General features: G+C 39.3%; 2 protein-coding genes across 4 annotated transcripts; both read left to right on the top strand.

The window, feature by feature from the left end:
- Positions 1-591: 591 nt before the first annotated feature.
- hmx3b (H6 family homeobox 3b) lies at positions 592-2,631 on the top strand. The gene is made up of 2 exons (XM_073027636.1): positions 592-1,180; positions 1,277-2,631. The coding sequence occupies exons 1-2, from the start codon at positions 886-888 to the stop codon at positions 1,879-1,881; spliced, it is 900 nt and encodes a 299-aa protein (XP_072883737.1). The 5' UTR covers positions 592-885; the 3' UTR covers positions 1,882-2,631.
- A 2,877-nt stretch (positions 2,632-5,508) lies between these two features.
- Positions 5,509-13,452, top strand: hmx2 (H6 family homeobox 2). 3 transcript variants are annotated; one of them, XM_073027637.1, is made up of 4 exons: positions 5,509-5,673; positions 11,414-11,679; positions 12,313-12,387; positions 12,759-13,452. In XM_073027637.1, exons 2-4 carry the CDS (start codon positions 11,415-11,417, stop codon positions 13,295-13,297), a joined length of 879 nt encoding a protein of 292 aa, XP_072883738.1. In that variant the 5' UTR covers positions 5,509-5,673; position 11,414; the 3' UTR covers positions 13,298-13,452. The 3 variants fall into 3 exon arrangements, with proteins under 3 accessions (XP_072883738.1, XP_072883740.1, XP_072883739.1); XM_073027639.1 differs by lacking the exon at positions 12,313-12,387; XM_073027638.1 differs by lacking the exon at positions 5,509-5,673 and having other exon boundaries at positions 11,288-11,679.
- The last annotated feature ends 1,379 nt before the right edge of the window (positions 13,453-14,831 follow it).

Raw genomic sequence — 14,831 nt, 5'->3', positions numbered from 1 at the left:
TGCTTCCGTAATAAAATTATTGCTATTTCTTGCAGTGCTACACTTCATAAAATCGCGTTTTAATGTGCAATATATCCCTGGCATATAATCCTTTATCAGGAATACCTCACAAATTGAACGTCTCTGTTTAAAATCGCATGGAACATTACAGACATCTCTTTTTGAGTCTGGCTGTTTCATACGCGAGTAAGCTTTATTTTCTGGATTGCGTCTACCTACCGGGATAGAAACCGGACTTTTAAAAAGAGAAGTCCGTAAAATATCATATTTATGGAAGCAAGTCTGTTTGTTTTCACGTTGGGAAATTTGTTGCCTCAATGGGCAACCAGTGCTGAGGCGCTCTAAGTGACAGAGGAGAGCAAGCCGGTGCGCTTTAAACAAATTTCCCCCACAGATGGAAATGAAATAGCGTTTTGTGCCAATGGACAAGAGTAAGTCATTTGCCTACTGGTCGTCTAGTGGTGGTTTGCAGGACGAGTTTCTTTTCTGGTATTAGTCTCGTCCTCATTTGCTGCCTAATTGGACTATATAAAGCCAATAACAGGCGAGCTCTTATAGCCTTAAGCGAAGCGCAAAGTATAGGGAGGTGGACTCATTATATGCCATTCTTTTTTTCCTTCGGTAATCCCATTTGCCATTGTGCGTGCCCAATCGCCGTATACTTTCTGCATTTAACTTGTATGACATTTTTATTTCATCATTATCATCCGCCGCCGGATTGACGCTGAATGCCTCCTACTCTGTTCCAAATTGCCGTGGATTTCCACTCTACACATATGCAAAAGTTTGGGGCGTTTTTCTGAACTCGCGGGATTCTGATCAACGCACTGTTTTCCTACCAGGCTCCGCGCGGTTCGTCCTGTTTATGAACGGAGTCAGGCCAGTATGCCCGAGACAGCAGCTCAGGAGAATCCCACTCCGCCCAAAGAATCGTCCTTCTCCATTAAAAACCTGCTGAACTGTGATCGAAAGCCTTCGAAGCCCAAGACTTTGCTCTCAGCGGTGAAGGGGGTGGTTGAAGGTGCTGCCTTTCCCTTACCTCACTGCAGGGAGCCCGGATTCCCAAGGTTTGAAATCCCGGCGCAGAGATTTGCGCTCCCGGCGCACTATCTAGAGAGGTCGCCCGCCTGGTGGTATCCCTGCACGCTGTCACCGGGTGTCCACCTCCCAAGGACAGAAGGTAAGAAAGCAAATTGTCCTTTCTTATGCACAGTGGTCTGGGCTTTAAGCTCCACAGCACTTTTAACGGGAATCCCTTTTAATTTTCTCGTCCCAGCTACTGAGAAGGGCAGCGCGTGTGCGAGAGACTCCTCTCCGGACAGAGACTCTCCAGAGCCGGCGCTCAAAATCGAGACAGATCGCAAGGAAAAGGAAGATTCCAAAAGTCTGGAAGAGATCGTGCTGGAGGAATCTAGCGACGCGGAGGAACAAAAGAAGGAGGACAATAATAACGAGGACTGGAAAAAAAGGGCAGAAAGTCCGGAAAGGAAGCCATGCAGGAAGAAGAAAACTCGTACGGTTTTCTCCCGAAGTCAGGTTTTCCAGCTGGAGTCGACCTTCGACATGAAGCGCTACCTGAGCAGCTCGGAGAGAGCGGGACTTGCCGCCTCTCTCCACCTGACTGAGACGCAGGTTAAAATCTGGTTCCAGAACCGCCGGAATAAGTGGAAAAGGCAGCTGGCTGCCGAGCTCGAAGCGGCCAACCTGAGCCACGCGGCTCAAAGGATAGTCCGGGTGCCCATTTTATACCATGAGAACTCGGCTTCGGAGTCTGGGAGCCCGGGTAACGCACCAGTCACTCAGCCTTTACTAACATTCCCACATCCAGCCTATTACTCACATCCTGTAGTCACATCCGTACCCCTCCTGCGGCCAGTCTGATTTTATTTTCATATTTATCTTGCAGTTACTTTTTATCGTAAGAGGAGACCGTGTAGTTTTGAAGTAACGAGCCACAAGAGCAGCTGTAAATTTCCAGGTTACCCAAATCCTCTATCAACCTCATCCAAATCTCGTCTAGCTTTACGATTTCATTTGACAATTTTTTTTTATTTTTGTGAAATCAATCCCTGTAGTTTTGAGGAATCATTCCTACAGGAGGATCTGCTGTAAATGTTCTTTTTTAATGTTTGTAAGTACTAAAAAGAGTGGTGAAAATGTTGTTCCTTATTTTGGTTTCACGTACCTGTGCAATATTGTACTATAGCAGTTAAAGCACTATTTTAGATGGATATCATTGCAAGTTGCATTGGCCTGGCCGGAATAACAAGTGACGAATAGCACTGGTAATAGTGAGCATTATCCAGGTTCAGAACGCGAGGCGCTTTAACTGAAGGACAATCAGTAAAAAATAAGGTTTTGTTTCTTTATTTATTTAATAAATGTACCGTTTACGTGGTGACGATGTATTTTGATTTACCTGGATTGTAAATTTATTGACAGAGGTCGTAAGATTTAGGTTCTACTATTTTCTCCAGCCAATACTTTGTGCTTATTATTTCTGATGGTTTCTCCAGATGTAAAATAGTCATTTACTGCGAAAATAATGGGTGTTCTGTATGTTTTAGCAAAAAAATAAAATATTGGCGTTTTTTGATATTGTAATATCGAATTTTGTTGAATAGACTTGTTGTGAACCAAAATAAAACGTTAACATTCCTTATTCAGTTGTGTAGTTTCATACAACTACCTGCTCAAGAAAGAGTTAAATTATTGTTTTGTAAATAAAGCATACAATTTCTATCTGTGGCCCAAAAAAACCCACATATGCAGTATTCCCAAATATTGAATCACGATCAACTGATGGGCCTAGTATCTCATGGCGCCCACGCTTAAAAGGCATCATTTAAGGGAACAATACCGTTTCTATCAGATTTCCGGAATACTTTTTTTGAGTCTAGTAGCAAAATATCACCCAAACACTTAAGAAATTATTCCTAGTTTTCCTCATGGTTTACTACTTATTCTCGGATACATATTGCGCTATATTTCATGTTCACAAAAGATTGTCTGCCGCACAATGCCATATTAATAACATTGAAATCTCGGATAATAATTAAATAAATTCACGGCAATAAGAATACAGTATATCTTTCAAAAGGTTCTTTTAAAATATGAAGCCCATTCGAAGGAAGGGGTGGGGGCTTTTCGTGGTGGTAGTGATTTATGAGCCAAGGGCTTGCGGAACTGAAACTGTAAGCGATTGTTAGAAGAATCACCTGTAGATGAATGAATGTCGCAATAGTTGGAGCAGACAGTGACTGCACTTCAACTGCCAAGTACCTGGACACACAAAAGATAAGAATATATTTAATTATGCATCAAATAATTCTCTTTATGTTAAGTGACAGTCAATGCTTTTGAAAGGGATGTTCCGACAAGTAAGAGGACAGTTTCAATCCTGACAAGAGTGCGAAATTTCAATGGTAGGTCCCAGACAAGGTGAAGCAAATATGTGAGATTGTATTGTTGAATCAAGTACGCACCGTCCGAGTTTGGTAATCCCTTGATTGCACAGATAAATGCCGGTGCTGATATACTGAAAATATCTTTTAACTATTTATTTTCTTTTTCGCAGAAGGTCACAACTAAAGTCATTTACAGTCGGACAACTCTAAATAAATTCCATTTGTGTTTTTATGGTTGACGTCCAATAAAACAATAGCGCAGCGTTCTGATTTCCAGATAGCGATGTTGTGAGCTTTATCGCGTGAAACCCTGTCAACGGTTCCGTAGGATGATTCACAAGTGACAAGACACTAAATAGGTGTCTCTGTGCTTTGATTTAAAAAAAAATGTTATGCGTCATGGATGAAAATAAACAGCGCAGAGGCCAAAATATGTTCCCCTTTGTGTAAAGATGCAACAAAATGGTATCTTGTATTGTTGGCGATACTAACTTTATGACAACATTGTCAATATGAACTTTCAAGCCGTTTACATTATAAACACTAACCGGTTTAATCAAGAAGAAACAGCAAAAAATACGCAAAAGTATTTTCATTCTGTATTGAATATCATGAATACAACGTAATTTATTCTCTGCCAAGAATTAACCGGTCCAATTGAAGCAAAATCATATTATAACAGCACTTCAAAATTCATCAAGTTGCAAACCGTTTACTAACTGAGCTACTTTCTTGCACAAAGGGGTGTGATATCTTTTACGAACGCAGCTTCACTGATACAATTGCTGCATATCTGATGGTTCATCAAATCCAAAATAAAACAGATAAACCTCAATATCAGTTTAACTTTACTGGCTAGTGCCAAATTTTGAATCTTTTAGCAACGTGACGTTGCTCTCTCCACTACCCACACCCGATATTCACCCATCCACGACTCCCCTTCGTCTCTACAATATTTGAAATATAAACTGTAGCCAGTGCAATAATGTTGAAAATTACAATTAGCTTGTTAAACCACACAGTACGGCGATGAGATTTAATCACGCTTGCGTATGTAGGGGCCATTTTACAGGCATTCAAACTGTCCAAACCGATTTGAGAGAAAAATATTATATTCCAGCAATTGTACCGCTCTTCAAGCCTATCTTGAGTAATTTTGTGGACTTACCTTTTTGTAAATACACGTGCACATTTGGTTTAGATAGAAATAGACAAGTTTCTTCAGATTGTCTGCACCATTTAGGTAAAAGGCGTGTATTTCTCCTTGAGTTTTGAACCAAAAAATTATCATGATTACTAGCCCAACCAAAACAGTGAAAAAATGTAGGCTGATTTTGTTTTATCATTCATCGATGGGTTTTATATTATTTTATCTTTCCATAATTGGTTTCGCCATTAATTGTACTTGTCACCCACATAATTACATTTCTTGATCTGTAGCTGAATAAACGCTTTACTCTGTAGAACGTTGAGGAAAATTGAATTTTCAAATAGTATCCAAAGTCCATTTCAGAATCCCGCCTAAATGAAATGATTCCTATTTAGAAAAGTTTAAACCTTTAATACACTTTCCGCCTAAAACGGGGTTCTTTTCAATAGGATTTCAACTTTTACATTATTTTGCCAAACTTTTTGTAAATGATTAAACAACCAGATATAAGATCATAATAAGATGGTTTTAATCGTTTTTGTAAATAAATCAAGAGTATAAAATATGTAAATTTAATTTAGAACAGTATCTATATATAAAGGCCATACTGATGCGTACTTGGGACAAAGAAACCATTGCCATTGTTCCACATACTGGCGCCTCAGAAATGAGAGAACGCTACAGTGCAAGGACTCATGACAAATATGAACAGTTCCTGCTTAGCACTTAAGCGCTCCAGTTTCCAAATCTCTGCTTTTGTTTGATATATTGTGATCCCTGCTCATTTCTGTAAATATGGCCGTTGTCGTGTTTTTACCCTACACACACATGTATTTCTTTTATTTGGTACAAAACACGGGGAACTTTTGTATAGCAAACACTCCAATCATTCCAAGCAGATATAACCTTTCCATTACTGCCCGAATAGTCTTCAGAACCACCATGCAGATCAGTTGTGGATGAGGTCAGTACAGCTCCAGCGCCCCGCGGGTATTTTACAGTTTAACAACTACACTAATTTCGTCGAACTCTCCAAAATCTGTGTTTAACTCTGGCACTGATCTGTTCTTCTGAAGATACTTTCGATTTTCCGAAAGGAAACGGCACACTTGGCAGGTCAGTAAGGCATGCTTTCAAACTTTCATTTTCCTTTTTTTTAAAAAAGTGCTTATTTCAATAAAGGGGAGAACGACAAAGTATCTTCGAGGTAATCACGTTCCTTTATTGACTAGAGCGATGCAAACTCAACGAGAGGCCATTAAAGAGCATTAATAGATTGGCATAGCATTATGCTTTAGTTCGTATTGATCGCAAAATGTCTGCAAAATATTGTTTCAATGAGTTGCATTGTTCATCTTACGCTCCTAGATTGTTGTGACCTTGATTTATGAGCTTGGAAGGGGAAAGGGGGAAGCACAATTAGCAATTAGGACATCTTCAAACTTCACGCCAAAACTCAATATACGGTATATAGTGAAACTCAACACACTCGGTGAAAAGAATGCAGCACAGATACTACAGTACATATCTTCATAGGTGGTGTGTATTTCGACCCTTCGTCTCTTGTAAAACAGTCCTGAAATCGCTTTACTCAGTAATTAACCCTGATCCGCGCTTTGTAACGGCTCCGGCATTTTAGTCAACAAAACAACTTCATCACCCGTTATAATAAACAGCAAATTCTAAGTACATACGACTCGGTTGGTAACTGTTACCTTGGTCTACCTGGTTTAAACGTGAGCACTACAGTACATCACCCGGGTCTATTTTTTTTTAGAAATGCAGTTTAAAGAATCCTTTGCACCTCTGAGTCCCATTCGCCTCAATGATGGAGTGTAACCATCAGATTTTCATCAAAGTTCTATTAAGTGAAACATAGGTTGCAGGGCACCTCTGATTGAAACAGTTTAAATTTTAATTGTGTTTTTAATTTGACATATAGTTGCAGAAAGGAATGACACTGCACGCTACGGGGCGGTCGATTTTCTTAATTCATCCCCGAGGAATTGATGAGTCTATCAGTCCAGTAGATTGGAAACCCATTAACGCTCTATGGTTTACGCGTCTTAGGTTGTTAATTGGAACTTGATGGATTGTAGCCCTTTGATAGGCTATGCTGATCTAATCTTGATGACTTCTGTTTTCCAATAAATTACACAATTCATTTTCCAGCCCCGATTACATAAATTGTACACCTCCAGGCTCCCGTGGAATAGGGAGCCTTTTTGCAGCCCGTTGTGAGATGTCATTTGTACCAGAAACAGCAAGCTTTTGAATGAAAATCGAAACATAATCAACGTTTATACTTAGAAAATTTATTGATATCATTTTCTTCGGTAATTTCCTTATTTTAAAGTTCGACGCGCCATACATCATAATACACACGTGTAAAGGACTGTGTTTAATATTTATCGAAGCTTGATTCGCAGATCAAACTTGTTTATGACTTCATCTGTCACTGCAGGTGGAACCTTCGCAATATTATAGGCGGTCAGGAGGCTATTTTCGAGCAGCATAAACCTACTCAAGATCAATTTTCATTAGAGACAATGCGCGCCTGACATTTTCTATACTTTTTTTTGAGATGGGGTGGGGGGGGGGGGGGGAGAATGCTTCCATTTTCTGCGCTTTCACAATCTGTGCTTATAAAGCATTAACAGGCATGATACACTGGCAGTGATTACAGACCAGATTTACCCGAGGTACGTTTTCTCCGACCGGCTTACAAAAGAAAATACCAGCTATCCCCTCAAATCTACAGACGTGATCTACGTTATTGAGAACAGCAGAGGTCTTAGAACGAACAGGTTTTATTATAATATAATTTTAAGAGTTCTTTTCGAGCAGATGCGGGCATTTAACAGTCTCTTAAACAGTTAAGGCTCGCAAAATGTGCCTATTTAATACGTCAATGTAGATTTCACGGCTTATCTTTATTGCCTCCAAACACTATTCAAACGCAGTGTCCTGCTTGGCTGTCGGCAATACATCACACAGCAAAATGTTTGCTCCTGTGCACATATGTCCGGCGAATCTGGATTTTTGGTGGGTAACTGAAGAAGAACCTCAGCCACTAGTAATTATACTCTGTGCACGTACATCTTTAATTTGACCAACATTACCACAATGGGTAATGAATAAACTGACTTTAAAATTTTGAACCAATGAGTAGTCAGCGGGATCAAATTGGGTGCAACAATATATTTAGCGAAATAATTTGATTTTGCTTTACAAATTACACTATTCGAATATCCCAAATGGATTAAATGAAATGCTGGTACCTGACGTGATCCCCCAACAAGTTGCACCATATCCCTGTTTAGTGCCTACGTAAGATCAAGTAGGCTAATTGCGTCCAGTTTGTAACTTTCTGAAGCCGCTATTGCTTCTTTTTGTGGCTACAGGCTGGCGCTAGCCCCAGCGCCTGACTAAGAGGAGAATGAAGACTGATCATCCAGCGCCTTTTGCAGGGGCGCGCCACGTTAACGAGCTGACACTATGATTAAAGCTGACCATTTGTAATGTGTCGCGACCCTGTGAAAGCATGAAAAGGTTAATGTGGTAGAACGGAGCAGGACGCTCACACCTGCCTCCCGGAGCAGGACAAGAGCGCAGCCCCTGCCAATCAATCAATTAACCGGCCCCTTCCATCGAGAGCTTTCAGAGCCAGCAAAATAACCAAGTAAACACAGTCGAACTCCAATAAGATCGATTCAGCTTTGCCACGGAAAGCATTTTAGACGAAAAGTATTAGCAGAAGTGACATTTAATCTGATGCACTTAATAGGTGAATAAGCGATCTTATTTAAAACTAACTCTAATAACAACTGTATTTCAATTAATATAAAAAAGACGAGGTTGTTACAAGGCCTTATATATGTCAATCGACCTGTATTTGAGAATCAAGATGCTTTTGTTTTGCAACTGTTCATATTTATGAGATATTCAATAAAAACGGTCAACAAAAGTCTGTAGTTGATCAAGGGGATGGAAGCGGGGTGGGTTATCATAAAATCATATGAGTAAAATATACTTTGGCTCAAGACTTCTTTACTGAGTAATCAGGTAATTGATGGGATGAATGTTGCTAATCTTCAATAACCTAATAACTTCATAGCGAACCTGAAACTGACAGTTGCATCACAGACGTGATGGTTTGAGGAGAATTATACCAAAATTCATGTTCATAACATAGGATTTTCAGTTTCGTTTATTAACCTGATACTTTAATTACTTAACAAATTGACATGTCCTATTCATTCTGTCTGGTCACGTGCTCATGCCTTATTTTAATAGCTCGCCAGCAGTATCTCCTGAAGACTGGCTAGGTGCGCTTTACTTCGATCAACTGGTTAACTGGCTAGTTCCTTAATTAAACCCTCTATTCAATTAGACAGTCATAAATTAATTCATTTCTTAATGGTACGTCTACTTCAACTAATCTAGCAGCGATGTTCGAGGTTTGGTCATTGATCAAGGAACTGATTAATTTATTCACTAACTGTCGGTCCAATGGACGCTAAATATATCGTATGTTACTCACGCTTGCCTTTAGATTGCTGCTAATAGTTTATATACAAACCGTAGAGACATTCAGTGTCTCGGATTACAACCGTACATTGTATTGTTGGAAAATATCAGTAATATTTGGTGCCGCCACAATGAAGAGAAATTGGGTTAAGAATGATCTTAAATGTGATAGATATATATTTTAAAAACTGTACATCGCGTGCATTTTCTTCTGTACACGGGTCAATGTTGTATCCCTGCATACAGTACATCATAAAATGCAGTAGGCATACACAGGGCACAACTCCAGACAAAACATTGGACGAATGAGGAGGTGCAGCTGGTTAAATCTGCTATTTTACTTTCAAACGTATTTTCAAAATGCTTTAATGGAACTTCTCTTCCAAAAAAGTAAATCCAATCAGTTTCTCTTTATCGCTGATATAAAGGATACAGAAACGAAACGGTTTAAAGGCTATAATTCCGTTGCGTATTAGCAATCGATTTAAGGATAAAAGAGGGTTCATTTGACATAAATTATTCAATTTTGCCCATTCCAATAGGAAAGTCAGGTAACAGTATCTGGTCACTGGTAATCACAGTCCGATTGAATACCAATGCAAAGTTTAAAACTACTGACATCAATTACGTTTACTAAGTTGTTTATCTTAGTTCCATTCCTGTCATATCAATAATTGGCTGAGCGTCTGCAGTGATCTCGTGTTGCATCTCTCCTGGTGTCGCCATTATGCCTGACGCCAAGAAATGAGCATCCTATGTAGTTGCTGTACTTGGTACATGACCCATCCAGCGGCACTTAACCTTAGATATTTAGTCAATTTAAAACTAAGATCAGCTTCATCCATTCAGTCTCGGGTGCTATTCCAACTCATGTGCCAAGCACCACAAACGGAAGGGAGGGGAGGGGGGCAACCTTCCAAATCTTAATCTTTGACATCCAGTGCGTCTTGTTGCCACCGATTTCCACAGCACAGATTGCGCACTACCACTCCCTGGTCATCACGCAGACTTGGTAAAGTTCAGTAAACCCATCTCTCCACAAACTCCCCACGGTGATCGATTTTAAACCATTTTCCATTCCAACGAATATTATTGCATTTGTCTCTAAATCTGGTCTTGTTAAATAAGAATGGTTAGCCAACCTTGTATTGAAGAAAAATACTGAGTATTGAATATTTTTTCTTTCGAAGTCAACACTACTTACAACCATAAATAGTCGCCATCCAAAATCAATTAAGGTTTAGTCCTAGATTAAGCCCAACCAAAACCGTTCAATCTTCTGCAGACCAGCGACTAGAGTTAATCCAAACTACCATTCAGGCTGCAGCTATCGGTAACCTCAAGCAAAACCAAATTCGAGATATTTAAATGCTTTATTCTTCTGCTGAATATGCACTTATGGTCTTGGAAGGCCCCAGGTATCCCCCAACACTCACAATAAAATTAACTGCCACTGAACATGCATTTTGTTTCAGAACTAAACATTTTTATAAATCAGTTCCGCCGCTGAAGCAGCATTTGTTGATATCACTAGGCTGTTCCATTCATAGCTTTGTGCTGCTCAGGTCACGAATTTTCAAAACCACACTGTAAAAACTAAAGCACACCCATAGAGATCTGACAGATGGAACGAAGAATTCTCCTAAGTTCCATATCCTCGACAATATAATCGGAAGAAAGACTGCCATATAAATTATTTTTATTATATTATTTTACATTTTTGGCATAAACATTTTATAATTGTTTTGATTTGTGCCTATCCCACGTTATCGACTTAATTTGACTACTTTTATAAACTCTGTAGTTATTAATGGCCCCATTTCCTGATCTCACTGAGCAGGAACTATTTAATATTTAGGAAGACAGTCACATAGTCAAGTGAGCTATACCGCAGCCTATCGTTCATTAAAACATAAAACAACTAGACGCATTTGTGTCACCACGTGCGCCTATTGGGCCATATCTATTGTCACACTGTGTTGCATCATATTCCTCCAAAGTAAGAATATGTTTATAATGTTACAAACATCAACAATCAATCAGATACTTAGGTTAACCTAATCATCCCTTAGCTTGTGTAAAGTTCAAAATTTCCGGCACCGACTGCTGTTTTTGATTGGCTGCAACTCAAACCTACATGCAAATCAGCCAACGCCAGCGACTAGGCAGGAGATCAATACAGGTTTACGGGACACAGAGAATGCATTCAGCCCGTGCATGCTCAGGGAAAGCGACCGCAGAACAAAGCCAGAAGAATATACGTCCACTAAGACTTCTTCAAGCGACAGTGAGGCAATTAAGTTTCTGTTCTTTTTTATGCACGCAGAATGAGCAACAAAGACGACATTACAAAGTGTTCCCCAGCCCCGATCTCCAGCTTCACCATCCAGTCCATACTTGGGACCTCGTCGAAGGAAGAACGCACAGGTTGCAAAGACAATGCTAAAGTAAATGCCAGGCAGCGATGTTTGTCCGATTCCTCGGACGAAGAGTTAACCGAGGAAGGATACAAAGATCTAGACTGCTTCTGTTCTGACTCTGGCCCGGGAGAGCCCTGTCGCAGGCACCAGACTATCAGCTACACGTGTGTGAGTAAGTACAGCCAAATGTTTCCTATTTATCGTGCACTATTATCCTTTATTTTTTGGATATTATTTATAGAATAATTTTATTAGAGAAAATATTACCAGCTTCCAATATTGTATTTAAATTGAAGCGTTTAGGGTTGTTTTCATTTTGTTTTATATATAGGGGCCGTAGGGTAACTCATAGACGTCTTAACACGATAATACCCACGCATAAACCAATATTTTAATGTCTTTTTATAAAACCAAACAAAAATAATGAAAACATCATCAGACCATTCGCAGACGCTGACACTTTGAATTAATGTCGTCAAGGAAGGTGTATTAAATTCATGTAAAGAGCAAAAGCCACATATTTTGTAGCGGATAGAGGGGGCATCCATGCGATTGATTTTTGAAGCATGACATTTGGTATTTTATAAATTCATATCAGAGCTTGATTTAAAAAAAGAATTCAAGGACTTGGCTGTGGTAGATGCGTTGTGACAGAACCCTGGCTATCACACAACGGCAGCAGCCTGGCTCTTGACTTCGTTCACACCACAATGGTCTCACGACGTACTTACATGATTATTTATTTTCATCAACTTAAATTACTGCACAGATTAAGGAATACGTTTCTTCTTCATCTTTCATTAAGGGTTTACTAAGTATGAACAATGGGATTCACCAGCCGCTTACAGCAAAATTATGACAGTTTATGTTGCGCGTTCAGGTGAGGCTTATTAAAAGGCTGCGTATCGCTGTAGAACAATTTGCAATTTTTTGGCCTATGGATGATTGTTCAGAGACGGTGGCTGTTTCTTAGCAAGACAATATGCTAAATTCCGTTCAGCTTGCTCTCTTGCGTTACCCGATATTAGTTTCAATTATATTTAATGTCAGTGCTTAAAGGAAAGTGTATTTCAAACGCCACTTCATTTAGATGAAGAGACTAATAAACGTAAACGCTGTATGTCGTTCCGTTATTTTGGAGTGTATACAGCAAGAGTTTGATTTTAATTTGTAAAAGTAGTGGAAATATGATTACTGCAAAGACCAGTGAAAGAATATCTGAAAAAAATGTTTCATTGTTTTACACTTTAGGTAATTCTAAAGGAGTTGGCAATTCTGGGCAGGAAAACACTGAGAGGAGGCAGCAGTACCTTTCGCAAGATGGTCAGATTTACAAGGAAGAAAAGGAGAAAACTTGCTTGCAGACACCCTCAGACAGACAGAGGGAGGCGGACAGACAGGGGAATCCGGCCAAAAAGAAGACACGCACGGTTTTCTCCCGGAGCCAAGTCTACCAACTGGAATCCACGTTCGACATGAAACGTTACCTGAGCAGCTCGGAAAGAGCTTGCCTCGCCACCAGCCTGCAGCTCACAGAGACCCAAGTCAAAACCTGGTTCCAGAACCGTAGGAATAAGTGGAAGCGACAGCTCTCAGCAGAACTTGAGGCAGCTAATATGGCTCACGCGTCAGCGCAGACTCTTGTAGGAATGCCTCTAGTTTTCAGAGACAACTCCCTGTTGAGGGTCCCAGTCCCCAGATCAATTGCGTTCCCAGCTCCTTTGTACTATCCGGGCAGCAACGTTACGGCTCTTCCCTTCTACAATCTCTACAACAAAATTGAATACTGACATTTTCTGTCCACGTCTCTTTATAATTGTTTAACAATTAAATTGTATATTTATATAATATCCGTATCTGTTAAAATATATCTTTCTTATATGCAATCACTTGCATAATTATAAAGACAATGTGCTTCTCTATAAATTGTATTAAATATACAGTGTATATATGGATTAAGTTGCAGTTTCTTATTTGATAACTACCGGTATTTTCTATTAGTGAAGATGACGCTAAAATGGTCACATAAAAATCGAAGGATACGAAGCATTGCATTCATTATCGAAATATTTCTTAACAGGTAGCAGGAAATCACAAAATATACGTCTGGTTTGAAGGTTTTGCTCGAAATTCGTGCTAGGGTTCTTTCTTTTCATCACAGAAATTGCTCACATGGCAAGCGAGTTTAGCAGAGAACAAAACCTGAGAAGGAATAACGCAAATGCTGATGGTTTTCTTTCAAGAATCTTTGGCCGCTATTTTATTTGCACTACGAAAACCACCATTTATAAGGTGCACATGGCTCCTTAAACATCTATTAAGGATACTTTGTTCCTGGGGTAAATTAACAAATTGAACTCATGACATAGTAAATGTAAGAACAGTTTTGCGTGTAACGCTACCGAAACTTTTATCAAGCAAAATTCGATGAATGCGGTACCTTACCTGATCATGAAGAGTTCTGTGCAAAATATGCTCATACATAGCAGTTCAGAATCTCTTAACTTATTATTAAATTAATTACGTTATTAGCTTTACAGAAAGTTAATAAACGTAATTAAGGACATTCAAAATGTTTTGCAATGTCTTAAATCTAGTGCCTTTAATAGGAGAAATAAATTTAGGTTGGCATTTTCAGAGAACATGTTGGGCAAAAATTAATTAAAAGTAATTCTTAATCTATAGAGTTATATTTTGGCGCAATGTAGTTGCAACGATGGTAATCCCATTTCATTATTTACTTCAACTGACTGATATATAATTGGAAAATTCAAAACCTGAATTTTTGAAGTGACTATTTGCACTAAAGCCAGTGGTCGAAGTCACATCGAAGTAAAACAACATAGAACATCTCTTAAAAATAAGTTCTAGATATGTTTTAGAACAGTTCACGAAAGGTACGCCTCGTTTTGATACAGCAAATAATTAGGAACCCTGCCCAGTGTCATAAAGAGTTATTTCTATATGTCCTTCCTTTCCGGTCCTGATGAAGGGTCTCGGCTCGAAACGTCGACTGTTTACTTATTTCCGCAGATGCTGCCCGACTTGCTGAGTTCCTCCAGCAACACTTGTGTGTTGCTTTGCATTTCTAGCATCTGCAGATTGTCCCGTGTCTGAGCATAATATGCTTTTTTTTTACGGTCACATTCCATTTTAATTTTGGTAAGTTTACGTTTACTTTAAGAATTCGAAGTGAAAGATCAATGCTATCGACAATCGGTGAAATTAAAATGCACGATCATTTAAAACAAACATCCAAAATTCGCATCTCCTGTCTGCCGTTCATTGAAATATATTTCAGCCACATAAATCAAACAGGCTCAA

The sequence above is a fragment of the Hemitrygon akajei genome, chromosome 23, assembly GCF_048418815.1.
Source record: "Hemitrygon akajei chromosome 23, sHemAka1.3, whole genome shotgun sequence".
Lineage (NCBI taxonomy): Eukaryota > Metazoa > Chordata > Chondrichthyes > Myliobatiformes > Dasyatidae > Hemitrygon > Hemitrygon akajei.
Note: the sequence above shows the minus strand (reverse complement) of the source record. Positions and strands in the feature narration are given on the sequence as shown.

Excerpts from the sequence above, each read along its gene's own strand:
- hmx3b (XM_073027636.1), top strand. The coding sequence starts at position 886 with ATGCCCGAGACAGCAGCTCAGGAGAATCCCACTCCGCCCAAAGAATCG. Across the intron at positions 1,181-1,276 it reads CCACCTCCCAAGGACAGAAG|CTACTGAGAAGGGCAGCGCG; the intron begins GTAAGAAAGCAA and ends TTCTCGTCCCAG.
- hmx2 (XM_073027637.1), top strand. The coding sequence starts at position 11,415 with ATGAGCAACAAAGACGACATTACAAAGTGTTCCCCAGCCCCGATCTCC. Across the intron at positions 11,680-12,312 it reads TATCAGCTACACGTGTGTGA|GGTTTACTAAGTATGAACAA; the intron begins GTAAGTACAGCC and ends TCTTTCATTAAG. Across the intron at positions 12,388-12,758 it reads AGTTTATGTTGCGCGTTCAG|GTAATTCTAAAGGAGTTGGC; the intron begins GTGAGGCTTATT and ends TTTACACTTTAG.